Source organism: Pipistrellus hanaki (genome assembly GCF_964339955.1).
Source record: "Pipistrellus hanaki genome assembly, chromosome: 13".
NCBI lineage: Eukaryota > Metazoa > Chordata > Mammalia > Chiroptera > Vespertilionidae > Pipistrellus > Pipistrellus hanaki.
The window spans coordinates 52,314,879-52,341,149 of NC_140515.1; the positions used below are offsets into that span (position 1 = coordinate 52,314,879).

The 26,271-nt window shown below is 54.0% G+C and overlaps 1 protein-coding gene across 6 annotated transcripts in view; it reads right to left on the minus strand.

Moving 5' to 3' along the window:
- The window catches only part of SCN5A (sodium voltage-gated channel alpha subunit 5), a 91,605-nt gene that overhangs the window by 27,328 nt on the left and 38,006 nt on the right, over positions 1–26,271 (minus strand). For 5 of the 6 annotated variants that reach the window (XM_084902774.1, XM_084902772.1, XM_084902770.1 and 2 more), the window contains exons 7-16: positions 23,886–24,116; positions 22,311–22,374; positions 20,647–20,788; positions 19,967–20,164; positions 18,858–19,037; positions 17,856–18,227; positions 12,744–12,876; positions 11,686–11,924; positions 3,843–4,016; positions 1,979–2,335 (exon numbers count right to left, since the gene is read on the minus strand). In XM_084902774.1, the coding sequence (XP_084758900.1) occupies positions 1,979–2,335; positions 3,843–4,016; positions 11,686–11,924; positions 12,744–12,876; positions 17,856–18,227; positions 18,858–19,037; positions 19,967–20,164; positions 20,647–20,788; positions 22,311–22,374; positions 23,886–24,116 (2,090 nt within the window). The remainder of the gene's footprint in view (positions 1–1,978; positions 2,336–3,842; positions 4,017–11,685; positions 11,925–12,743; positions 12,877–17,855; positions 18,228–18,857; positions 19,038–19,966; positions 20,165–20,646; positions 20,789–22,310; positions 22,375–23,885; positions 24,117–26,271) is intronic. The other variant, XM_084902773.1, reaches the window with a different exon arrangement.

Sequence of the window (26,271 nt, forward strand, 5' to 3'; positions counted from 1 at the left end):
CACGGCCCTAGCTCACGCTCCGCCCACCGCCCTTGACCTCCCGGTGTCTGGGGCCCAGGCTGGAGGCAGGGCAGGCAGGGGGCGCCTGGGTAGCCCCGTCCGTCCACCCACACCCGACACTAGGGCCTCCCTTGTCGGCAGCTTCAGAAGTTTGTCTCCTTCCAGTGCTTTCCCTGTCAATCACGCTGCTGCTCCCCAGCCCCTGCCTGATCATCACTTCCCATTCTAATGGCAATTGCTTCCTCCCACGACCGGCAGCGACCGTCAGCAGCCCAATTCCTGAGGCAGCCAGGGCGAGGGGGGGGAGGGGGGCGCCTGTGTGGGCTGTCAGCTTCCCTCCCCAGCAGCCTCTAATCTCCTCATCCCCAGACAGATGCGCTGGGAAATGGCAGGGCTGTGTGCTGGAGGGCAGCTCAGGCTGCCCCTCCTCTGAGAGCTCTGTGCTCCCACCTCCTTGGACACGTGGAGTCCCCCGGTTTGAGGAGCTGGGAGGAGGGCTGTGAGGCCGGGCAAAGAGCCGGGTTCCAGTAGCTCTGTGCACCGAAGCCCTCCTCCTCTCTGGGCTCCTCTGCCCGTGAGGCCTGCAGGAGGCTGACCCCGTCTCAGCCTGGGCCTGCCCTGGCCTCGTGAAGGCACACGGGAGGAGAAGATAGACCAATCTGAGGAAGGGCACTGGAATCTGCAGCTCACAGTAAGTACTCCCGCCACCTAAAACCTCTCTATGAACTGACGTGAACCAGGACTGCCCATGCCCTTGGGAGCCAGACCATGCGGGTGCGGTGTCTGAGCATGTGTGGGCCACCTGTGTACCCAGGAAGGGGGCTCCATGTCCACAGAGGACACGGAACGACGGACTTGCCTCAGCCCTGACTCTTCCAAAGGCCCCCTCTTTGGCACTTAGTGTTTGATCTCTCTCAACTCCGGGATTCCCCATACTGCAAACACACAAGGCAGGACGCACTTGCCCTTGACAGACAGGCGGTAACGGTGGCAAAGGTCTGGATCCCTCATGATAGGATAGCAGGAACTGCCACCACAGCTACCCAGGGAGACATACAAGGCCCCCCACGGGCCCACCTCACCTGGACCACCACCTGCTGGCACCTGTGTTTTGCTCACCCCGCCCCCTTCCTCTCTAGCATTACATGTCTATCAGGTCAGCTCTAAACACTCCTCCAGGAAGCCTTCCCTGATTTCCAGCTGGAGGGGATCAGCACCAATAAGCACCCCTTAATGGCTCTCTGATCATTCTGACTAAAAGTTCTAATTTCATGCCTTTTTAACTCCCCACCTCCCCACTCTCTCAAGTTTATGAGGGCCACATTCAACTCTGTATATCCATTAGCCTCTGGCAAAATAGTTTGCATACAACAGCAGATATTTGTTAAGTTGAATTGAAAAAACCATGCGATAAATCATTGCCAGTGAATGACTAATAAAATATTAGGTAAGTAAATTAATGAAGGTAAAATAAGGAAATAATAAGCAGGCAAGTAAGTCTGTAGATTAAAGAGTGAGTTAACAAAGAGTGATATGAATGAATGGGTCAGTCAGTAAGTAAATAGGTAGATGGATTGATGGAGAGGTAGACGGATGGATGGGTGAGTTAGTGGGTGGTTGATTTATGAGTGGATGGCTGGCTGGATAGGTAGATATATAGATGAGTAGAGAGAAAAATAAATGGGAAGGGAATGGGTGAATGGATGAAAAGTCCTATGTGGGTACATTGGTGGGTAGATGAATGAATGGATGAATGAGAAGACAGATGGAAAAATGAGTAATGAGTAGATGGATGAATGGATGTGTAAATAGGTGGATGGATGAGAGATTGATGGGTGGATAGGTGGTTTGATAGACAGAAGGCTGAGTGAATGAATGGGTGGATGGAAGGAAGGGTAAGTAAATAGACAGATGGGTAGCCGGTGGATGAATGGATGAGTAGGTGAAGGTGTGTGCGCCAGGCCATTGGCCAACTTACCACGAGGTTGCCAATGACCATGACAAGCAAGAAGACCAGCAGGCACAGGGACTGCCCGGACACCTCCATGCAGTCCCACATGGTCTCGATCCACTCGCCACAGAGGATGCGGAAGATGATGAGGAAGGCGTGGAAGAAGTCCATCATGTGCCAGCGGGGCAGCAGGCCTGGCTCGCTGATGCGGTGCCTCAGCTCTGAGTAGTTTTTGCCGAAGAGCTGCATGCCCACCACGGCGAAGATGAACACGATGATGGCCAGCACCAGTGTCAGGTTCCCCAGTGCCCCCACCGAGTTCCCGATGATCTTGATGAGCGTGTTCAGCGTGGGCCAGGATTTGGCCAGCTTGAAGACCCGCAGCTGGGGAGGGAGGGGTCCTGTGATAGGCTCTGGTTCCCGGTGCCCACGGACACCCTTCTCTCCCTCCCACAGTTCCTGCCTGAGAACCCAGGGAGCCCTTGAAGGTCACTGACACCTGGTTCCTCCAGGTTTCTCCAAGAGCACCCACTACTGTTCCTTCCCACGGCCTGAAGGTGGCTTTAGTGGACTCTGTGTGTGTGTGTAGGGGGGGCCGCGCGGGGGGAGGGGGCGGGATGAGGCTGGAACTGCTGACCGGACACACAGAGCCCTTCTATGTCCTCACGCTAGCCTCTTATTCCCCTTGGTCTCACTTCAGGGAACTTTCTAGATTCCCCCAACAGGGGGTGTCCTTTTTCTGCCAGGCCCTTCATCAGAAACCCTTCCAGGCCAGCTCAGCCAGCTCTAACTTACCCGACCTCCTCCATTTCTCTCTCCTCTTAGTTATAACGGAGAAAGGGGTCAGTGCTTAGCAATCTACTGTGTCAGACCATGTGCTTAGGATGCATCAACTCATACAGAACTCCCAATAACACATGGGCTGGCACTCCTACTCCCTCCTTTGGCAGATGAAGGCGACAACCCTTAAAAGTGGAGTCACTTGTCTGAGCTCCTTGGCTCATGGCAGTGGAGCTGGGCTTAGAACTCACAGCCTAGGGTTTCTCTACTGCTCCCACCATGCTGCCTTTCTGGTCAGTGCTCAGACTTCCCGGGAAGCCTTCGCTGACCCCCGTCCAGCCCAGTCTGGATCTCTCAGGCATCTCAAACTTAAAGCACAGTCTACCAGGAGCTCTGGCATCACCTGAGACTCACTGAGCTGCCATCCACAGTGTGACAAGATCCACAGGTGATTGGTGTGTGCATTTGTTTGCTAAATGCGGATTCTGAAACCAGCAGGCAGAACCCCAGAGAGCTGTCGGCAGACCGGGCTCCGCCTGCTACTTGCCATGGGGCTCTGGGAAGTGGTTTCTGAATTCTTTCTGAATCACTGACTTGCCTCAACCATGATTCTTCCAAAGAACCCCTCTTTGGCATGTAGATGTTGAGGTCTCTCAACTCTGGGATTCCCCACATTGTGAAGACACAAGGCAAGAGGCACTTGCCCTTGACAGACAAGTGACCATGAAAGCAAAGGCCCGGATCCCTCATGACAGGACAGCAGGAACTCCCACCACAACCACCCAGGGCGACAACCTCTCTGGGTCTCAGTCTCCTCATCTGTGCAATGGGGATATAGTAATATTAGCCCCACTCCTGGGAATTCCGTGAGGACTACAGGGTGAATCATAAAGGGCTTTGCCAATCATCTGATGGCCACCCTAATTGCTCCTCTGGAGGGGTCTCTCATTCTGTCTTGCCCCCCCCCCCCCCACATTACCAGCACTGGGCCTGGCACCCAAGGGTACTTAGCCAATAGCTGTTGGGTGAAGGCATGATGGCTCAGAGTTGGGGGGAGTGAGTGGTGCCCCAGGCACCTGCCCCGCCCCCCTGCAGAAGGCCCAGCAGGTACCAGGCGGAAGGAGCGCAGCACCGACAGGTTGCCCATGCGGGACAGGCCCAGCTCCATGAGGCTGAGGATGACGATGATGCTGTCGAAGATGTTCCAGCCCTGCTGGAAGTAGTAGTAGGGGTCGAGAGCGATGATCTTGAAGGTCATCTCGGCGGTGAAGATCCCCGTGAAGACCTGGGAGGGCGCGGGAAACAGGGGTTCCCCACAATTGGGCTGGAAAGAGCCTCTGGCCATCAGGGGTGCTTGTTCCCACAGGGTGTCCCTCTTCTGGGCTGCCAGCTCTGACTGCACCCAGGCTCCCAGTGGGAATCTGCCTGGCTGTGGCCTAGCCCCTTAGGGATGCCTCTGCCCCGAGTCCTCCAGCTCGCTCTGTTGCTCACCAAGCATGAGCTGTCGGCCTGTCCCTCAGAAACAGGCCCATTGAGCACTCTAGAGAAATTCAGTTCAGGAAGCACCCGAGGGCCCTAGACTCCTTCCAGCCCATGCTGCCACAGGACACACCCTCACGTCACACGTGGCAGATACATGCATCCATTCCCATAGCTCCTCATGGCTCTCCTGGCTCAAGACCTTGGTCACGCTGTGCCCACTCCCTCCTTGTCCACCTGCTGAACTTTTCTCACTGGAATAACAACCAGCCACTATTTCTTAATTGTCCTAAGAGCTGGGCTGGAATGCTTTGCAAATGTTGCTGTGTTTGTTTTTTTTCCCCCCATCAACAAGCCGACAATGAAATTATCATTATCTCTATTTTACGGGTAAGGACACGGAGACACGGAGAGGCCAAGTAACTTTGCTCGGGTCATGTAGCTAGTGTGTTTGGGAACCAGAGATGACCTGTGCTGTCCTTCAAGATTTAGAGTGACCGCCTCTCTTTCTGGAAACATTCCTGAGGTGGCAGAGGCGGGGCCTCACCTGGTTCACTTGTTGAGATGCCCGGCCTCAGCCAGCAGAGACCCATGCTCAAGGAGCCCATCCTGTGATGGGCCAGGCAGCTGGGGACACTCCTCTGTGGGGTGCCAACTGCTGCCACGGAACATGGCCCCAAGAGGAGGGGCGTGTGGCTGGAGGGAAGGCACGGCCAGTCCACAAGGCCTTTTTGGCCAGGTGGAGGAGCTGGGGGTGATGCTGAGGGCAGTGGGAAGGCACTGAGGACTTCTGCACTTATATAAAAGCATGCATGCTTTTTTAGTTTTAATGTATATGATAATAATATACACTGAGTGGCCAGAGTATTATGATCTCTGAACACATAATAATCTGGCCACTCAGTGTGTGTGTGTGTGTGTGTGTGTGTGTGTGTGTGTGTGTGTGTGTGTGTGTATAGAGGCCCAGTGCAAGAATTCATGCATGGGTGGGGTCCTGCCAGCCTGGCCAGGGGGAGGGGACATGGGCGGTTGGCTGGCCTGCCTGCTGGTCGAACTCCTGGTTGAGGGGAAAATTTGCATATTAGCCTTTTATTATATAGGATATACACCTAGAGGCCAGATTGTTATGCGTTCAGAGATCATAATAATCTGGTCACTCAGTGAATAGTATCTTTGCATTATTTTAAGCAGAATTCATTTTGATCAAGTATATGTGTTCTTTTTTGCAAGTTCTTTTTATTCTAAACATCATGTTTATCCATAACAATACATGTATATGTATTCATTCTAAGTGTATTTCATTGTACAAATACACCACAATTGACTTATCTATTTTTTTAATGGATGGAGGAACATTTATGTTGATTCTAATTTTCCCTACACTTAACAACACTGCAAAGAACTTCCTTGTATGTGTCTTTTTCTATGGACATGTGAGACTTTATAGGTCTGTGTGTGTGTGTATGTGTGTGTGTATATGTGTGTGTGTATATATGTGTGTGTGTATATATGTATGTGTGTATGTGTGTGTGTATATTGTGTGTGTGTGTGTGTGTATATATATATATATATATATATATATATATATATATATATATATTAATTGGTAGGTTATGCACATCTGTGATTTACCTGATTGTACAATTGCTCCCTGTTGATGGTTGAACCAAATCCAGACTCTTACAAAGTGAGACTTCTCACTGTTTCACATCCTTGTCAACACGTGGAAGTTTATTTTTGATTCTCTTAGGGGTGAGAAATAGTATCTCCAAGTTGCTCTAATTTGCATTCCTCTGTGTTTCTTTCTTCTTCTTCTTTTTTTTTAAATCTCTATTGCTGAAAGTATTACATATGTCCCCTTCCCTGCCTGCACCCCCCACCTTCAACCCCCCCACCCCCACCCCACAACCCGCTCCGTTCTAGCCCACCTCCTTCCATCTGTGTTTCTTTTCATTTGTTTATATCCATCTGAGTGTCCCCTTTGGGATTTGCCTGTCATTTCCTCTGTCCATTGTGCTGTCTTTTTGCCACCGGGTTGTCCCTCTTTTCCTTACTGATGCGTGAGCATTCAATATTGATTCTGGATTTCATGACTTTCTGGTTGAATACTTTTCACAGTATCAATTTCTAGTTTATGGTAGTGATTTCACTTTGTTTTATCGTATCCTTTATTTGATGGGTATTTTAAATTTTAATATAAGTAAACTTATCAATCTTTTCTTTCATGGCATAAACTCTTCATATTGCTAAAGATAGCCTTCCAAACTCCAACATTTTTTTTCTTGCTTTTATTCAGAAAGTTTAAAAATGTTGCTTTAGCCGAGATCGGTTTGGCTCAATGGATAGAGCGTCGGCTTGGGGACTGAAGGGTCCCGGGTTCGATTCCGGTCCAGGGCATGTACCTTGGTTGCGGGCATATCCCCAGTGGGGGGTGTGCAAGAGGCAGCTGATCAATGACTCTCTCTCATCGATGTTTCTAACTCTCTATCTCTCTCCCTTCCTCTCTGTACAAAATCAATAAAATATATATTAAAAAAAAGAGATTAAGCTCCAAAATATGTAAAGAACTTATATATAAAAAAAAAATGTTGCTTTATCATATTTAGGTGTTGGATCCAATTCCCCACAACTAATGAATGAGTATGGTGTGGGTAGGGATCTAAATGTATTTTCTTCTCTATAGATAACCATTCTGCCCAGCATTATTCATTATTAAATAGTCTATCATTTTCCAACTGAATTATAATGCCATTTTTATTATTTATCAAGTCACCAAATATGCACTTTTTATTTCCAAGTTCTCAATTCTGTAGCAGTGATCCAATGTTCTATCTTTGCACCAATACTATAACTTTATAATATATCTTAATACATGTAGGGTAAATTCCCCACCTTATTCCTAATTTATCTTGATAGACTTTACTTTTCTATATGAATTTTAGTATTACCTTGTCAATTCTCATAAAAAGTGTATTGGGATTTTGACTGGAATTACGTTAAGTATCTAGGCTAATTTGGGAAGAACTGCTATCTCTACAATATTGAGATGTTCATTCAGAAACATGGTATATCTTGTCACTAATCTAAGTCTTCTTTTGTGCTTTTTAATAGTTTACATTTAACTAGATTCCTCATAGTTTTTATTGCTATTTATTTTTAAGAGTGTCAACTTTTAAACATGACTCTCTCCAATTAGGGGTGTCGAACTCAATCAGAGAAGGGGCCAAAATCTAAAATCCAGCCTAAATCGCGGGCCGAATGGTTTACTGAACAGTCATAAACTGACAATGTCATAAACTGACAGCGGAGTGCAGTGATGACAGCGAGGTGCGGGCCACATTGCAAGGCCTGGCGGGCTGGATTTGGCCCGCAGGCCTTGTGTTTGACACATGTGCTCCAAATGATCCTGGTGGGTAGGAGCAGAATTAATGTGGGTAAACTGAGCCTGTGTCTAGTAACATTGGTAAACACTCTTATTAGTCCTGATAGTCTTCGCGTAGATTTCCTTAAATTATTTACATAGATAACAATATAATCTGAAAACCAATGTTCCATCTGTCCTCTTCTTTCTTTTCCTTCTGTTACCATGGTGATAAGGACCTTCAGTATAATTTGGACTGGAAGCAGGGAGGTAGACACAAAGCTGGAGCTAGCGCATGGCAGTGGAGTGCCCCAGGTATGAACATGGGCTATAGATATAGATGGCTCAGTTGTGAATCCTGGCTCTACCACTTCCTGGCTGTGTGACCTTGGTTAAGTTATTACTCTGTGCCTCTATTCCTTATTAATAAAATCAGGGTAATAATAATAGCATCTCCATTAGTAGTTATTATCAGAAATTAGGTGTTCAGCAAGTATTAGCTATGACTACCACCAGCTTCCCATCTATCTTTGTTCCTGACTTTTAACGGGAAGACTGCTAATATTTCATGGCCAAGAATGATACTATAGATCATTTGGGTCGGATTATTTCTAGTTTGCTAAGAGTTCTTACCACAAAGAGTTTGGTTTTATTAGATGATTTTTCCACACTGAAGGGAAGATCATATGTACCTGGAATAAACACAACTTGATCATGAGGCGTTTATTCTTTACTTATTTGATTTTTCTTAATCATACACTGCTGGATTTGTTTCAGTTTATCTCTTTTCTCTTTTCTTTATGGTCTTAAATCTCTTCTTGGTAACTTCCATTTTTTTCTAAAAAAATTTTCACTTAGTCTGTTGAAATGTACTAGCATTAAGTTGTTTACATTGTGCTTTAAGCTCTGCTGTTGGTGTAGTTATGCATCTTTTCCATCTTTAATTTATTTGTACCTTCAATCTTTACATTTTAATCCTGCTAAAAAAATTTGTCTATTAGTCTTTTCAGAGTATGTTTGTTTAAAAAACTTTTCCATAATATGGAGCAGCGTGCGGAATCTCGGAGGGAAGGTGGGGGTGGATGGGTGGGAGGTAGTCAACCAAAGATCTTTTATGCATATATGCATGGCCCATGGGCACAGACAATGTGGTGTTGAGAGCCTGAGAAAGGGGTGGGGTGGTGGGGTGGAGGGGAATTGGGAAGGTGGGGAGGGGCGTGCTAGAGGGGGTCAATGGGGAAAGAAAGGGGACATATGTAATACTTTGAATAAAGAACTATTAAAAAAAAACAAAACATTTCATTTGATTAAAAAAAGGCCTTCTCCATAACTATTGGCACACTTTGAAAATTATGTATTAATTTCCTGCTTTTATCTTTAATTTTCTCTACATTTTTTACTAACTACTTGAATCAAATGATTGGCTCATTAATTTCCAACTTTCCCTTTTTAACGTATATAGGGAAGAACAAGAGTGGGTTTTACAGTTGTGAGGACATGAAACACTGAGTTTATTCTTGTATTATTAATTTTGTATTTCCAAATGAATAACGGCAAACCTATTTTTGTTCCACTCTGTATACTTTAGGCTATGAATATTCCTCTCAGTACTCCGTTTGCTGGCTGACACTGATAAGCTTCCTTCTTTATCATTCCCAGTGTCTGTGTGTGGGTTTTTCTGGTTCACCGTTTTACTGAATGTAGGGCCATATACCTATGGGCTACTTAGTTGCAACCCCTATTCACACTGTCCTAAAGACACATCCTGTCTCTACATGGCCACTGAAATCCAAACTCCCAGATTACTCAAATCAGCAACTACTCCCTCACCCCATCCAGAGCAATGACAGAACCATTGCATGTGTACTGCTATGGTTTTTAAATCCCTTGTTTTTGGCAAGCAGGCATTTGTGTTACTTTCTCGTGAACTTTGCTCTGCATGTCAAAGAATGTTAGTTATATCTTTAATGGTTTCGCAGTCAGAGACTTCTCAGGCTTGCCTTACCGCATTGCCTTTTACCTTCGATTATACACTGAGTGGCCATTTTTTGATGATCTCTGAATTCATAATAATCTGGCCACTCAGTGTATATCCTGTATAATAAAAGGCTAATATGCAAATTGTCCCCTCGACCAAGAGTTCAACCAGCAGGCAGGCCAGCCAACCGCCCATGTCCCCTCCCCCTGGCCAAGCTGGCCGGACCCCACTCATGCACAAATTCATGTACTGGGCTTCTAATACACACACACACACACACACACACACACACACACACACACACTGAGTGGCCAGATTATCATGTGTTCAGAGATCATAATAATCTGGCCACTCAGTGTATGATGGGCTCAAAGCTATTCAAATCTAGAAATCTGCTTTCTGGCATTTGTCTTTGGTGGCACGCTTTGAAAGGCTTTTCCCTTACCAGGATTATTCACCCATGTTTATTTCTGTGGTCTTATTTCTTTTCATTGATAAATATACTAAAGTATATTAACTGCAAGACAATAAAAACCTTACATACGAGCAATAAAGCCCTCCAAACAGAACAACATATAGCTATAACCCAACTACGTGACCTACTAATAGTAATCGGGCCACAAGTTAAACACAGCTGCGATTCAATCACTACTTAATGACCTGGGGAAGTCAACAGAGCTCCTTATCACCTTAACTCGGAGCTTGGTCCAAACCAAGGGTCACCTTCCATAAAACCGCATTCAACGGAAACCCTACGTCACCGCCATCCAAAGACCAATGCAAGGGAGGCACCTTGGGTGATGAGGCAACCTACAGACTGGGATACAGCTTTCCCTTCTGTTTGCATATAAAACTGGAATTACAGCAAACACACACAACTGTGAAGACAGCGGACTCGATCCTGTAGAGAGCTGTCCAGCGTCCTGGATGGGGAAAGGAGTAAGAGAAGACAACCTTCACACCCCAAAGTGGGAGACCTGCCTGCCTGGTGGGAGGGTGGACAAGACAGAGCTGGGTCTGCAGGAAGAGAGGGATTAGATCAAATGACTCCTTTCTTCTTCCCAAACTTGGGGATGATCCCAGGAGCCCCTCCTCGAAGCCAGCGGGGTCTTTGCCAGCCTTTCCCGGGGCTCCCTTGGGGAAGGGCTGACTGGGTATCTGGACACAGCCAACAGGGCTCTGTCGCTCAGAGTCAGGAGCAGAAGCTACATGCCCAGCTCTGTCACCACTATGGCCCCTCTCAGGCCTCAGTTTCCCCTCTTTCTAGTGAAGAGGTAGAGCTTGATTTCATCTCAAGGGAAAGAAATCAGAATTAGAACCCAGACATCCTGACTTCCAGGGACAGTCTCTTTAATAATAACCACAGCAGTAATAACCACAGCTATCATTTACCTTTAGTGCTTATTGTTTATCAGACTCTGAGTCAAGGACATTACACATATTATCTTATTCAGTCCTCATTAGCTTCCCATGAAGCTGATACTGTCATACTAATTTTACATTTATTAAATTCAAGAAATATGTTTTGTGCAATTACTGAGCCGAAGTGATTTGCTTGAGGTCACATATAGTTAGCAAGAGCTGAGTCAGAATTCAGATCTGGCTCTGCATCATTTACTCGCTGCACCCAGCTGTCCATCCATTCACCCATCTCTCTCTCCCTCTCTCCCTCCTTCTCTCCCTCCAACAATCCATCCATCCATCCATCCATCCACCCACCCACCCACCCACCCACCCATCCTTTTCTCCATCCAACAAACACTAATGTCCACCTTCAGAAACTATGGCTATCAGAGAACTGCCTCCTTCTGCACCCCCTCCCCTCCTCCATCTACTGCTGCCAAATCTCACGTCCCCACACATTTTAGGCTCACCCCACCTCCCTTTTGCTTTGTCACCTCTGAGCATCTTCATTCACCTTTATCCCCAACCTCTCCCTCCCAACTACATCTCAGTTCCTTAAATGCTGATCCTGAAACTCCCTACTTCAAGATGCCTTCCACGATGACCCCACCATCAAAAAAATCCTTCTGCCCTCCGGATCCCTGTGCCCTGTGCCAGGAAGGCCGGGACAGCTGGCCGAGAGCCGTTCGCACCAGGATGCCCCCTTTGGAGTCAGCTCCCAGAGGCCCTTACCAGGTTTCCAACTTGCAGCATCTCCTCGAACTCCGTCGTCATGTTGTAGTGCTCCAGGGCCATGAACAGCGTGTTCAACACAATGCACATGGTGATGGTGAGGTCGGCAAAGGGGTCCATGACCATGACCTTCACTTTCTGCTTGATGGACATCCACAGTGGGCAGCAATCCCAGATCAGGTAGCGCTGGGCGAAGTGGTTCCAGCATGGCGGGCACTTGCGGTGAGACTCCTCCAGCTCTGGGGGAGGGACACCGGGGAGCTGGTTTGCTCTTGTTGACCGATTCATACATCACTCAGGGTGCTCCGGGAAGATGTGTGACTTAGCCGGGGAGAGGACAGGGCTGCCGCATAGAAGGGGGACCGCGAACGGGGCAGGGAAGACGAAGGGAAGGGAACTGTGTCTTGACTCCTTACTCTAAAAATATGGGAGAAGAGGGCCACGATGACAGGGGGCGGGGATGGATGTGGGGAAAACGGGGACAGATCAGGATAGACTGAAAAGGAGGCAGCATCTGAGACAGGCGAGTTCAGATAGTAAGGACACTCAGGAGTGAATAGAGAGGAACACAGATGTGGACGTGTTAGGACAGGGAGCGCGGTGGTGCCTGGGACAGGCCGGAGAAACTGTGAACACATATGGGGCAGGAGGGAACTAGATGGGGATGCCAGGCCTCAGATGTGGGTTGCCGAGGGTGGGACTGGCTCGGATGAGGCCAGAGCAGGCATGCTTGGGACAGGATGGCCCCCGGCAGACAGGGAGATGCTCAGGGGAGGACCAGATGAGACTGACAGGCACCTGGGACAGGCCAGGACACTTGTGGGAAAGTTTGAAAGAAACAGACATGGCTCCTGACAATGCCCAGGAAAGAACAAGCGGAAACGAATGGAATGCCTGGGACAGGGGACCAGACGGAGAAGTCTGGAACAGCGGGCGGGGGGCATGTCCCCGGCGGGCTAGCAGCTGGGGGATGCCTGGCTCGGGTCCGGGCAATGCTGAGGGTGCCCAGACCAGGAAGTGGGAGTGTTTGGATGACATCGGGGCCGAGGGGTGCTGACCTTCCAGGGCGCTGGTGAGGACGCTGACGGCGCTGAGGGCCCGCTGCCGCTCTCCTGGCGCCTCGAAGCCGTCCACACACGGAGTCGAGGGGGTCAGCAGCTGGGGCCTGCCTGGCTCCTCTGACGGAGTGGTCTGCGTATAACCGGGAGGTATGTGTCAGCCTGGGGACCGGTGTCCGCTGGACCTGGAGCAGCTGCTGGCCCAGACTCAGGTTGGGGATGTCACAGGGAGACAGGCTGGGGGTCTTGATGGGATAGCGGGTGCTGGGCTTCTCTGCTCCCACCTCCCTCCCCGTTAACAACCCCTCCCCCCCCCACCCTCTCAACAATGATCATCCCCTTCGCTCTCTATTCTTCACCATCTCCAGGCCGTGGTGGTTCTTGAGTGTGGACCGGAACCACATCACCCAGTTCTATGAACCAGATGCTGTCGTCCATGCTAGCCCATGCAAAGATGATCCGGGAGTCTTAATTGGCCACAAGCTCCCTAGAGTCCAGAACGTAACGAAGCTGAGAAAAACATCTGCCACGGGCCCCGGCGACAGTCACGGAAGCATAAAGCACGATGCTCCCGCGTGGCTGGTGGGGACTTCTGTGGAGTCCGTTTGGCTCTGTCTGCCAAGAAAATTGTCCACCGGCCCTGCAGTTACTCATCTGGTAACCCAGCTTCATAAATAATTATACACACGCGCCAAAAATATACAGGCAGCGATGCCCACTGCAGCATTGTTCCTGGTACCGTAGGAATGAAGCAACGAATCAATAGGGAGAATCTGAAAATCACCGGTGGGGACCAGCTGACTGATTCTGGACACTGATGCGGACCACGCTGAGTGAGCCCGTTCCATGCGTGTTCCCCGGGGAGCACCTCCAGGACAAAGCCTTTGGTGGAAAACCAAGAACGAGACCGGGCAGATACACACTGAGCTGGTAGAGGGGGCCTCTCTGGGGACTGGGACTGGGGGAGGGGGCGGAGGACAAAGAGAAGTTGCCTTTTGCTCCCTGTGCTTCTGCACACTTGGGCCTGTTTGCAACGCGCTCCCATCATGGCTGCAGGTCAGCGGTCGGCAAACCACGGCTCGCGAGCCACATGCGGCTCTTTGGTCCCTGGAGTGTGGCTCTTCCACAAAATACCATGGCCTGGGTGAGTCTATTTTGCAGAAGTGGCATTAGAAGTTTAAAAGATGTGGCTCTCCAAAGAAATGTCAATGGTCTGTACAGTTGATGTTTGGCTCTGTGGACGAATGAGTTTGCCGACCACTGCTGCAGGTGAAGGAACCAGGCCTGCAGATGGAGGTGTGTCCTGAGGAAGGCGGATGCAGCAGCCTTCTCTAGGCTTTCTCAGCACCCCCTCCCCTCCCCCAATCCCCCAGAACCACGGGCGGCCCATGAAGGTTTCCCATCAATGCAGCCCTGCATCGCCGAGTCTGTGAGCCGGTGCTGGGGGTTGTGGAAGGCGCCTGGCTGTTCAGCGTGCAAGAGCAAGGTTCTATCACCTCTATGGGTCACAGGGAGGATGGGCCTCGGCTACCCAGGGTGGCAGAGCCAGGGCCTGGGGTGGGAGCTAAATCCATCTGGGCTCAAGTTCAGGTCAACCTCTGCCAACTGGGGGGACAGCCCTGAAAGGCTGCCCAGGGAGGTAGTGAGCTCCCAGTGATTGGAAGTATTCGAGCAGAGGCACCTGCCAGGGCTGAGGTGGCTGGTGTAATAACAGAACCTAGGTACTCCTGGCCAGCTGAGCTCACCCGTGTGTCTTAAATTCTCCCAACCTCTCTCCTCCTCCTCTGCTGTTGGTAAGAGTTATCGTTTAGCAAGTAGGTACTCTTTCCCCGTCCCAGGGTGGATCAGCAAACTTCCCTGTCCTCTTGGTGACACACTTGCTTTGGCCAACGCAATGTCAGTGGACACGATGCGAGCAGCAGCCTTAAACAGGCGGTGCCACTGGCCTTGCCCCTGTGCTGCAGTCATCCTCCAAGAAAAGAGCTTCCCTCCGTCACTGCCACTCCTTCAGCCTGGGCCTCAGCACAGACAGGAGCAGCCCTAAGTCTGACCCGGGGTGGAGCCAAGCCAACGTGAAGTCCCAGGCAGAGCAGCCCAGCCAAGCCCAACCTAGACCGGCCGAACCACTCTCAACCTGCAGAGGACCGAGCGTGAGAATAAAAACTGGTTGCCATCCATGGACTTTAGGGGTAGTTTGTTACGCACCATTACTGTGGCAACAGCTGACTGATACACCATTCTAGTGCGAGTTATCATCACCTCTTTCCTAAAGCCACCCCCATAGCCTCCTCACTGGCCTCTTCTTCTCTTCCCTATATCCACTGCACAGCAGAAAGGGAGTCCCTTAAAAACCAGATCACAATATTCCTCTTATCAACAGCTCCCCTCCGCCCACTTATTCGGGATAAAGTCAAACTTTCCTATGACCTACGAGGCTCTGCATAGTCCACATCCCAACTCCTCAAACTCATTCCAGATCCCTTCTCCCAGGTTCCACCACCCCGGCTCTTGCCCGGCTCTTTCATGTCATGCCTATTTCTCTTCAGAGCCTTTCGAACTGCTGTTCCTTCTGCCTAAACCACTCCTCTCCCATGCCGTGGTGGCTGGCTCCCTAAACCATTTGCCTGTCCATTTCAATGTCACCTCTGCTGGAAGGCCTTCCCCAGTTATTCTAACTAACAGCTCCCCTCCCCACCCCTCCTCCTGGCAACTTTCTATCACAAGCCCCTTATTGCCACCTGGAAATGCTGGCCAGGGAACTGTCCGTCTTCCTGACTACAAGGCAACCTCCACCCGGGCAGGGCTCCTGTCCGTTCTGCTCACTGCTGTAACCCCGGCGTCTCAAACACTGCATGGCGCTCAAGGCAGCCAACTAGCCCTGGGTCACTACTGATGGATGGGTGGGCCCTAGGGAATGGGGAGGCTGGAGTCAGAGCTCTAGCCCTGCCCCTCACTTGCTGGAAGGTGGGGGGCGGGGAGGAGGGTGACATCTAAGAAGTGGCTGCTCCCTGTGCCTCACCCGGCCCCAGCGGACCCTCTGGGACGGGCACTCCCAGGCAGACAGGGAACAACCTGGATACAGGAAACACGAGCTGTCTGTTGGGGTGGCCCTTCCTCCCTGAGCCCTCCCAAGCTGATCCGGCACCCACTCTGTGCCCGCACCGCGCTCTGTTTCCAGATGAGAAACGGGTAGGCGCGTCTCACTGGGGGCCAGCAGAAGCCAGGAAGGCACTCCCGGGGCCTGCAGCCTGCTAATCTCTTTAACTTTTCAGAGTCTCCATCTCGGCCCGCTAATTCCCTTAACTTTGCAAATGACCCCCTCGGCCAAGCTAATAATCCCTTTAAGGTTACAAATGGGCCCTGCTGAAGTGAGAATGGTGAGGTCAGAATTCCCGGTAATGAAGTGTTTGAACTCGGATTCCTCCCGACATGTGCCCTACGAGCTTGATTCTCTCCCTAACGAGATTAGGAGATTCTATTAGCTTCCAGGCTGCTGACCTGATTCCAGGGGGGCTGAGGCTCCAGGGCTGGGCACGAAGGGGGGGTCTGCAGCCACTGGGATGTGGTGCTCCTGGGAGGTCAGATACCCCACCCCACAGGGGATGGCCGGGGGGGCCTCCCTGGACTCACCCGGAAGCTGCGGTCTGCTCCCCCCCACCCCCAGGACCCTCTCCTTGGCTTCCCCAGAGGAGTGTGAGGGCCCCGGATGCTCTGCATTGTGCCCCAGGAGGCTTGATTCCTTCCTGCTTAGTAATTACAATCACAGATAATAATAATAATAATTGTAATAATACTGGAACATGAGGCAAGTACTGGCCGAGCAGGTTTTAACTCAGTCCTTGCCACAACCTGCCGACGTGGACACTCCCTTTATTGTCCCCTTACAGAGAGGGAAGGGGGTGCGGAGAGCCGTGCGAATCTGCACAGAGTCTCGCAGCTAGAGCAAGCGTCTGGGCAAAACAGGCCATTTGGCCGTGAGCTGTTCTCCTTCAGCCTCACCTCCCTCCTCCGGACCATTTCCCTGTCCTGTTCCAGCTTCCTCAGACAGCCTGCCCTCTTCCACCTCCCTGCGGGCACTGGGGTCTGCGCCACGTGTTTGCCCTTTGCCTGGGTGGGCTGTTCTGGGCACTGTGTTGGGGGTCAGGGGTCAGCAAGGACCAATCAGACAGCCATCAGTCTGTCAGGCAGCCATCATTCTGTCATGGGATTGGCTGACGGAGAGATGAAAACCCTGACTGGCCTCTCATGACCTAGCCTGCCCCTCCTCGTTACCTTTTGACAATATCTCCAACTCCTCTCCCCTTTGCTCCCTGGGTTCCAGCCACTCTGACCTCATGCACGGCCTCCACTCACGAGGCTAGCGTCTGCCTCAGGGCCTTTGCACGGCTGCCTTCTAGGCCTGGAACTCGCTTCCCCGATGAGGTAATGACAGTACGCTGTTAGGATGCTATCACCACATCAGTATGCTCAGCCTAATTGCTTTACCCACATTAGCCCTTTCATTCTTGCAACAATCCTGAGATGGGCATTTTTAATCCATTTTAGACGAGAGACATACAGCAGCTCTCCCATGGCCACGCAGCTACGCCGGGTTATACACCAGTTCATCTCCAGACCCTGGGGTGCCACCCACGCCTCTAGGCCCCCCCTGGGAGTTTCAGAGAGCGGCCTGGCTCCCACCTTTGCTTCCGTGTGTCCAAATGCCTCCTAGTGAGTGGGGTTCCTTCTCCCTCTTCTCTGCTTCCATCCCCCACACGACTTACTGGGAGGTAAGCTTTAATGCACCGAAACCTTTCAGACTTGGTGAGTAACTGTTGGCCAAAACCTGGGAAGTGTTCCCTTGCCATTCCGTCCCTTCTCCCAGGAGCCTCTGGATGGCCAAGGACCCAGCAGGTCTACAGGGCTAACCCCTGGCACACACAGGCCTTCAGGACACTGGCTCTGTGCCACCACGGCATCTCAGTGCCCGGGCCTTACCAATGATTAAATACTTAACTGCCACCCCTGTTTATCAGCACAACGCACCCCCAGAACCCAGCACCCGCGAGGCGCTCGGTGATTCCTGGGTGAGTCTATTTCGACCAGACGTTGGGGATGAGCTGGGGGGCTCACCGTGTCTGGGGGGCGCTCCAGCATCGCGGGGCGGAGGAGGTAGCTCCCCGGGGAGGCGGCCTCAGGGTCGCCTGCCCCCAGCAGGGAGACCACCCCATTGCAGTCTATGGTGCTGTTCCTTTTGCCATTGAGGGCGCGGCCGGGCGCGGAGGTCCCGGGGCCGGGCTGGGCCTGGGCGCTGGGCCGGCGTAGGGACCAGGGCACCAGCAGCGACGTGCGGTGGCTCTCGCTGTCGCCCGCCGTGCTGTTCTCGTCGTCGGCGAAGTCCGTCTCCGACCCCATATCTCGCCGGCGGAAGGTGAAAATGCTCCCTCGGCGGGAGCGTGACTTCACGGAGGTCCTGTGGAGGCCCTGGGCGAGGCCGAGGTGGTTCTGAGGGACCAGGCAGAGCGCACGTCACCACCACAGCCCTTCCCGGGCCCCCAGCCCATCTCCTGTGGCGTCGGTCCAGTTCAGCTTCTCGGAGTACCGAGGGCTTTAGCTGGCCACACGGCCTGGGTGAGCTGAGCCCAGGGGAGGGGAGGGGGGTTCAGGGGAGGGGGTAGGGCTAGAGCAACCTGGTACCTTCCGGGACCTTTGCTCACCTGGCGCCTGTGAGACTGATGCTCACCTGGGCCTGAAGGGGGCGCTGAGGCTGGGCAGGGGGAGAGGAGGCAGGAAGGCACCTGCCTGCAGACCAGCCTGGCCACACCCCTCACACACATGGGCATGTCCTTGGCGTCCTACCGATGGACACTGTGGGTGTCTCCCAGTCCCAGCCCCATGCTGGGGACCTGGCCGAAAGCTGGGGTATCCTACACCCAGACCTCCCCCGTCCCGCTGCCCAGGGCTCCTCAACTCTAAACATGGCTGTGTGAAACAGGAAGGGCGGGGAGGGGTGCAGGATGGGGGGTGAGGGGGGCAGCCGTCTGTGACTGAACCAGGGGCTTAACATGATACCAGATCTACCCTCACAGGGGCAGAGCCACGGCAGGGGGTAGGGGAAGGGGGAAGGGGGGTTACCATGGCTCTGGGGCCGTCCTCCGAGTCTGACTTGGGGAGCCTGTCATCCCCACACTCCTCGGTCCCCGAAGACGTCCGTTTTCTCCTCTTGCTCCTTTTCTCACGGGTGGAGCCTGGGGCCAGAGGGGACATCTCCACGGAGCTGCGGGACACGCTGTCCACGGCCCTGAGGGTGAGGGCCTGGGAAAGGGCAGGGGAAGGGACGTCTCGGTCACGGGGGCCTCATGCAGCCGCGGGCCGAGACCCACCGGGTTTTCCCACCAGTAAGTGGACTTGCACTCTCAATCCCAAGTCAGGGCGGCATGCAGAGATGAGCTCAGACAGCCCCAGAACGTTCTGTGAAAGGACCAAGTCCAGGGAGGAGGAGAGTCGTGGCTGACGTGGCAGCTTTTGGAAGGGGTGAGTGTGGGGGACAGAGGGATGGGGTGTCAATGAGCAGAAGTGAAAGAACTAGAGGTCAGAGAAAGAGCTAGAGGTGAGAGGATCTTGTAGGGTTGGCTAGCCAAAATGGGTGCTGGGGGGGTGGGGTGGCGTGGGGCAGTGAGAAGTTGAAAGCCTGGCTTCCAACAGGCTTGCTCTGTGCTTTTTTTTTTTTTTTTTTTTAGTAATTCTCACCAGAGGATATTTTCCCATTGATTTTTTTAGAAAGAGTGGAAGGGATGGGGAGAGAGAAACATCAATCAATGGGCAAGAGATACATCGGTTGGTTGCCTCCCGCATGTGCCCCCACTAGGCTGGGGATCAAGACTGCACCTGAGGTGCATGCCCTTGACTGAAATCGAACCTGGGACCTTCAGTCTGTAGGCCACCGCTCTATCCATTAAGCCAAACCTCCTGTGCCTCTGTGGTTACTTCCTAGGCTTGCTCAGGCCTCCAACCTTGGAACCTTCTCACTGCCCCACCAGAAGGCATCCAGTGGCCAGGGTAACTATGTCCATGGACACATGGATCTCTTTTATCCGGCATGCACTGTGCTCACAGGAACCACCTCTACCCAGCAGGCACCACACCTCCAGGCGCCAGCACACCCGGCAGGCACCGTGCTGACAGGCGCCCACAGTCCGGTGAGGGCTTGGTCTGGAGGCCCGTTGGCTGCACCGCTTACCCACCTCCTGCTCTTTCTTGAGCATCTCCATGGCCTCCTGGAATCGCTTTTCCTTCTCCTCCGTCTCAGCGATGGTGGCTTGGTTTTGCTCCTCGTAGGCCATGGCGACCACCGCCAGGATCAGGTTCACCAGGTAGAAGGAGCCCAGGAAGATGACGAGCATGAAGAAGATCATGTAGATCTTCCCTGCAGACCTCAGGGTCTGGGAGGGCAGGGGGGCAGAGGTCATCCTCACTGGGCCCCCTTCTGGGTCATGGTCATGGTCATGGCATTTTAGAGTGGCCTAGTCTGGGTATGCCAGGAGTTCAAATGGCCACACCTGGGGAGGGGCTAGAGAGCGTCCCACCTACAGAGGGAAGTGTCCTACAGAGAAGGACCTACACACGGGGCATGGTGTCCCACCCACAGACGGGGCAGACTGTTACCGTGAGCAGAGGAAATGTGCCTACAGAGGGGACTGTTCCATCACACAGGGTGGAGAAGAGTCCCACTCACAGGGCAGAGTGTCCTGCATAAAGGGGTGGGTCCTTGGTCATCAGCAGAAAGAGAGTGTCTTTGTTTGATGAGCCCCCAAATGCAAAGGTCCCCTGTCCCCCTGGCCCTCCTCAGTCGCTGGGGCCACTGCTGGCAGGGGGTCCTGAGCCCGTTCCGGGTGTCCCTCTGCGGGCCCGGGCTCGCACGCACCTGCTGGTAGAGGCGCTCCCAGCAGTCCTGCGTCATCAGGCGGAAGAGCGCCAGGAAGGCCCAGGCGAAGGAGTCGAAGTTGGTGTAGCCGTGGTCAGGGTTCTCCCCTGCCTTCAGGCACCGGTAGCCCTCGGGACACGTCCTGCAGCCAGACATGCAGACTCCGTCTCATGCTGTGAGGGGTCCTCTGCCCCCCAGACCCTTGCTGGGCCTGGCTCATCTTTCTGGGCAGCCCAGCGTAGGCCCCACTGCCCGGTGCTGCCCCCACGGCTTTCCAAGCTGTATCTCCTCCTGTCTGGGACCCTGTCTTCCCCTTCTCTCTTCCCATCTGCATCCTGCGAGGCTCAAATCCAGCCCCTTCTGCCCACAAGACACACCAATCCTGCTGCTGTCGGAGCCGCCCATCCCCTCGCAGAGCAAGTGCTAAGGGCCTGGCTCATGTCTCTTCCTCTGCCTGCCCCCCCCATGGGAGTGAGCACAGTGCCAACACACAGGCCAGCAGCGAGGCCTGGCTGAGCTGAACAGGATGGAGCCCAGAGCAAAGGCGGTGCCACGGGGCTGAGGGATGCTTCTGGGCCAGCATGCCCATTTGCCGAGACCAGTTTGGCTCAGTGGACAGAGCGTCGGCTTGGGGACTGAAGGGTCCCGGGTTTGATTCCGGTCGAGGGCATGTACCTTGGTTGCGGGCATATCCCCAGTGGGGGGGTGTGCAAGAGGCAGCTGATCGATGACACTCTCTCATCGATGTTTCTAACTCTCTATCTCTCTCCCTTCCTCTCTGTACAAAATCAATAAAATATATTAAAAAAAAAAAAAAAAAAAAAGAACATGCCCATTTGAACGGCTGTGCAACGGGTACCATGAGGCAGACCCACAGTTCACTGAGCTGGAGGGGCAGCCTCTCTCCCAGAGACGGAGCACGGGGCTGGATTGACGTGTGCTTGCCGTGCATGGGAGAGAGGGGGGAAGGGGGGCGGGGCTCAGCAAGTGGGAGGGTCAGCCAAGGGCCTCTGTGCCTTGCTGATGTCCTCAGACCCCGAGACAATCTCTTAGTGACACAAAGGGCTCTGGAACTGCATACTCAGAGACGGGGGACCACAGCCCTAAAGACACCTCCCCCACCAGGTGAGCCCGCGGGTCCCCTCCCCTAACATCCTAGAGCCCATCACCCACCCAGGCCCTGGGGCCCACAGAACATGGGGCCTGTGGTCCCACACTCAGGCCCAGGCCGTGCAGGGGAGTCTAGACTGCTGGGAGCCCAGACTCACTCCGGACCCGGTGCACAGACCAGCAGGTGGGGAGCTGGAAGGAGCAGCCCTGGGGGGCGGGGCGGGCTTCTGGGGGGAACAGAGCCAGGGTGGAGCTAGCAGGGGCCCCCCGCAGGGCTTTCAGGCCACATTCAGGCCCGCCCCATCCATCTTCAGGGCTCTGTTCGCCCTCCCTGCAGATCTGTACCCCCATCCCTTCCCTGACCCCCTCGCAGACATCTCCGCTGTTGGGGGAAAGGGTTGGGGAAGCTGCCAGGGAGCTGGCAGGGAGGGAGGCAGGGGAAGGTCTCGCTGACCCTGGGGTCACGGGGAAAACCTGAAGCACAGGCAGCTGAGAAAGCACCGGGAGACGCCCCCGGCTGGGCGAGCTGGCCCCGCGGGGCGGGCGCCACATACCCGGCGTCAGAGCTGTTCCCGCACAGCAGCACGTCGCTGGTGCCGTTCTTGAGCATGTAATTCTCTGGAAGAGACAGATCCGGGGGTGAGGGTCCAGGTGGCCCAGCCTCCTGGGCTCCGGCCTTGCACCCAGGACTTTGCAGAGGTAGACACAGGTGGTAGTCTCCCCACCTCCCCTCTGCCCGGCAGGGCCTGAGGCGACTCTGGCTACTTCCCTGAAGCCTTCCTCCTCCTCCTCCTCTTCCTCCTCCTCCTCCTCTGATGTCCGGTTCCCAGAGTCCCTAGCACTCTGGGGAGATGCAGGAAGTCCCCACAGGGGACTGCACTTTGCCTCATGCCACTCAAGGGGCCACCAGGCCAAGAGAGGTCCTGCCCTAGGAGGCAGGGGCCTGGACAGAGCTCCAGCTTGGCTGCCGAGTCACGGCGTGGCCTCAGCAGGCCGCTGCCCAGCTCGGTCTGGACCTGCTTCCTTGTGCATAAAGCGATGGGGCAGTGACGCCTGCCACAGTCACCATGGCCAGAGTGTGGTCTCTTCAGACAGGGCTGGGGCGGGACCAGGGGAGACCCAGGCTCTCTCCTCTCTGTGGCCATCCGTCCGACCTCACCACTCCCTCCTCCTGGCCTTGGTCTTAGGCAGCAGTTCTCCATGTGTGGTCCCGGGAACAGTGGCATCAACTGAGAACTGGGTAGAAATGTAACTTCCTGGGTGCCCCTCCCCCCGATCTACTGAAGCTCCGGGTGGGCCCCACAGTCTGTTTTCCGAAGTCCTTCGGGTGACTGGTGCCCACGAACTCTTGGAACCAGTGCTGTGTGGCCACAGCTGAGCCACATGCAAATTTCCCTGCTGAGGTTCTGTCCATGTGTCTTTCCCCAAAGTGACTGCCGGTGTATGAGAGAGGCCCTCACTGCACAATGGCCCTCAGGGTCCTTGTGGATGATGGCCTAGGACAGTGTCTCCCTTGGTCCAGACCCATGGCACGAGGCAAGAGATGTGCTGGCCACCAGCCCGGAGAATGGCAGTGTCACCCATGGGGCAGTGAACTCACAGGACTGTGCAATCACTCAGCTTGCCCCATCCCCTTCACGGGGCTCCGGGGCACACGTGTGTGGAATTAGCATCTGGAAAGGAATCCCAAGGTCAGCTGAAAATCTCGTGCCATGCAGGTGGGGCCTCCAGTCTGAAGCCTCACAAGCTACCCTGGCTCCGTGTCCCACCCTTTCCCAGCCAGCACTCCCCTCTCTGCAGGCAGGACCGGCTCCTCCCGGCTCCCGGCGCTCTAAGGTCAGTCCCTCCATACATGTCGCAGCTGCTGCTCCCGTCTGGCTCTCCTTCGAGCCCGAACCCCTTCTTTCCCAACCTTCAAGCATCATCTCCCACCTAGCCTGAGAACTCGGAGGGCAGCCCTAGAGCTGCTCCCCTTCTTCCTCTCTCTGAGCCAGACAGGAGCAGGGCGCCTGCCTCTGGGGGGTCAGGCAGGGTTAGGACGGCCCTGCAGGGGCGGCCTGTCCAGTGGGCAGTGGCCCAGCCCTGGAGGCCTCACAAAGCCTGGCCTGGGCCCTGGGGCCAATCCATACCTGGGTCGTTGAGGTAGAGGTCCAGCGAGTCCCAGACCTGGCCGCCGGCCTCCACGGAGCCGTTGGTGCCGTTGAGCTCCGTGAAGTTGCGCACGCACTTGTGCCTCAGGTTGCCCATGAAGAGCTGCAGGCCGATGAGGGCGAAGACGCTGAGGCAGAAGACGGTGAGGACCATCACGTCGGCCAGCTTCTTCATGGACTGGATCAGCGCCCCCACGATGGTCTTCAGGCCTTGGGGGAGGCGACAGCAAGCATGGGGTCACCCCCGGCAGGGGGCCTCCCGCTCCTCTGGGCAGGAACAGGCCCGAGGGGGTGCTGGGCCACGTGGGCCATCAGGAGGTGGGGGCAGAGGGAAGGAGGCCTCTCCTTCGCTGAGATGCTGTCCTGATTCCCCTGGGGCAGGAGCCCTCTGTGGGTGTGTTTTCAGAGCGCCCAGTCCCCCTTGCTCTCCGCTAGCCTGGTACATGAATCGGGCGTGGAAAATGCCTTTTGCCTGAGGAAGCAAAGACTCAAAGCTGCCCCCCTCTGGCTCTGTCCCTAAGGTATGCTGGGCCTGCCCCTTTAAACATAGCCTACAGCCGAAACCGGTTTGGCTCAGCGGTAGAGCGTCAGTCTGCGGACTGAAGGGTCGCAGGTTTGATTCTGGTCAAGGGCATGTACGTTGATTGCAGGCACATCCCCGGTAGGGGGTGTGCAAGAGGCAGCTGGTCGATGTTTCTCTCTCATCGACGTTTGTAGCTCTCTATCTCTCTCCCTTCCTCTCTGTGAAAAATAAAAAAAACATATTAAAAAAAAAAATTAAACATAGCCTACAGCCGAAACCGGTTTGGCTCAGAGCGTCGGTTGTGGACTGAAAGGTCCTGGGTTAGATTCCGGTCAAGAGTATGTACCTTGGTTGCGGGCACATCCCCAGTAGGGGGTGTGCAAGAGGCAGCTAATCGATGATTCTCTCTCATCGATGTTTCTAACTCTCTTCCTCTCTGTAAAATATCAATAAAATATATTTAAAAAACAACAACAACACTATAATTAAGCATAGCCTACAGACAGGCGATGGAGGTGAGGCCCGTTGAGGACAATGGAGGGGCTCAGCCTTGGTCCTGGGATGGGAGAGACACAGCCATTCTCAGTGGAGGATCTCGTTCAGGTGCTGGGGGCGGGGCAGGGGGAGAGCTGGCAGGGCCGTGCTGGGCCATGTCCTAAGGGGCCTGTTCTGGCTCGCTGTCCCCCTTTGGGAAAGGTTCAGGGCTGGGGTGGGGGTGGGGATGGAGGTTGTTCTGTATTCCATTTTCCTCCTCTGCCCTGCGCCTCTGGGACCCAACCCTGCACCCCCCCCACCCCCCCTCAAAGCGGAGAGGCCGGGACCCGTTAGTTGCACAGCCCAGCTCCCCACGGAACCAGCGCCACACGGTGAGGTGACAGAAAAGCATGTGTACACACAGCCGGCCTGACACTTGAGCTACTGCCCTACGAGAAGTTCAAGTTCAAGCACAGCGTGGGGGAGTGAGGGAGCTTCTTTGTCAGCAGCAGGGCCCTGCCCCACGCCCCCGTCCACCTCCCCCACCACACCCCAACCCACTCCACCACACCCCACCCCATGCCCACAAGCGGCCAGATCTCAGATTAAGCTCCATCCATCCATTGTCCAGCCGGTTAATGTGTTAGGAGCACCCGTGGCAGCTGTGCCTGAGGCTGCCGTGCCCATGACCCGGAGACAGGGAGGCAGCGATGGGCAGGCACGGGAGAGGAATGCTCAGCCACGGTGCCACCGACGCTGCCGCCTGCCCAGGGCTCAGAGGCACTCAGCGCTCTCTGTGGAAATCGTCCTGGCAGATGCTGGCAACCGCCTGGGCAGTGGGGGGACCTCACAGAAGTCTGGGCGTGCGGTGGCGGTATTCACGAGCCCCTTGGAGTCCAGAACCCCTCTTCTCTAGCGCAGGTTCTAGGAGCCCTCAGTGGGTACACTCTGGTTCTGCCCACTGGGCCCAGAGGCCCCGCCCATAGCATGGGGGGCTGTGGGGGGCTCGGTGAGGGGTGGTGAGCAGCAGCTTGCACACCCAAATTGGACGCTGTCTCAACTGCTAGGCCGCAGCCTCTCTGGCATAAAGCAGTGGTCGGCAAACCACGGCTCACGAGCCACTTGCGGCTCTTTGGCCCCTTGAGTGTGGCTCTTCCACTGTACGGGTGCACACGTACAGTGCGATGGAAACTTCATGGCCCATGCGCAGAAGCCGGTTTTCGGCCTGGGCGAGTCTATTTTCAAGAAGTGGTACTAATGCCGAGCCACACCCAAGGGGCCAAAGAGCCGCAGGTGGCTCGCGAGCCGCGGTTTGCCGACCGACCACTGTCCCTAAAGCATCCAGTTCAAGGCCCAGCCAGGCACCTC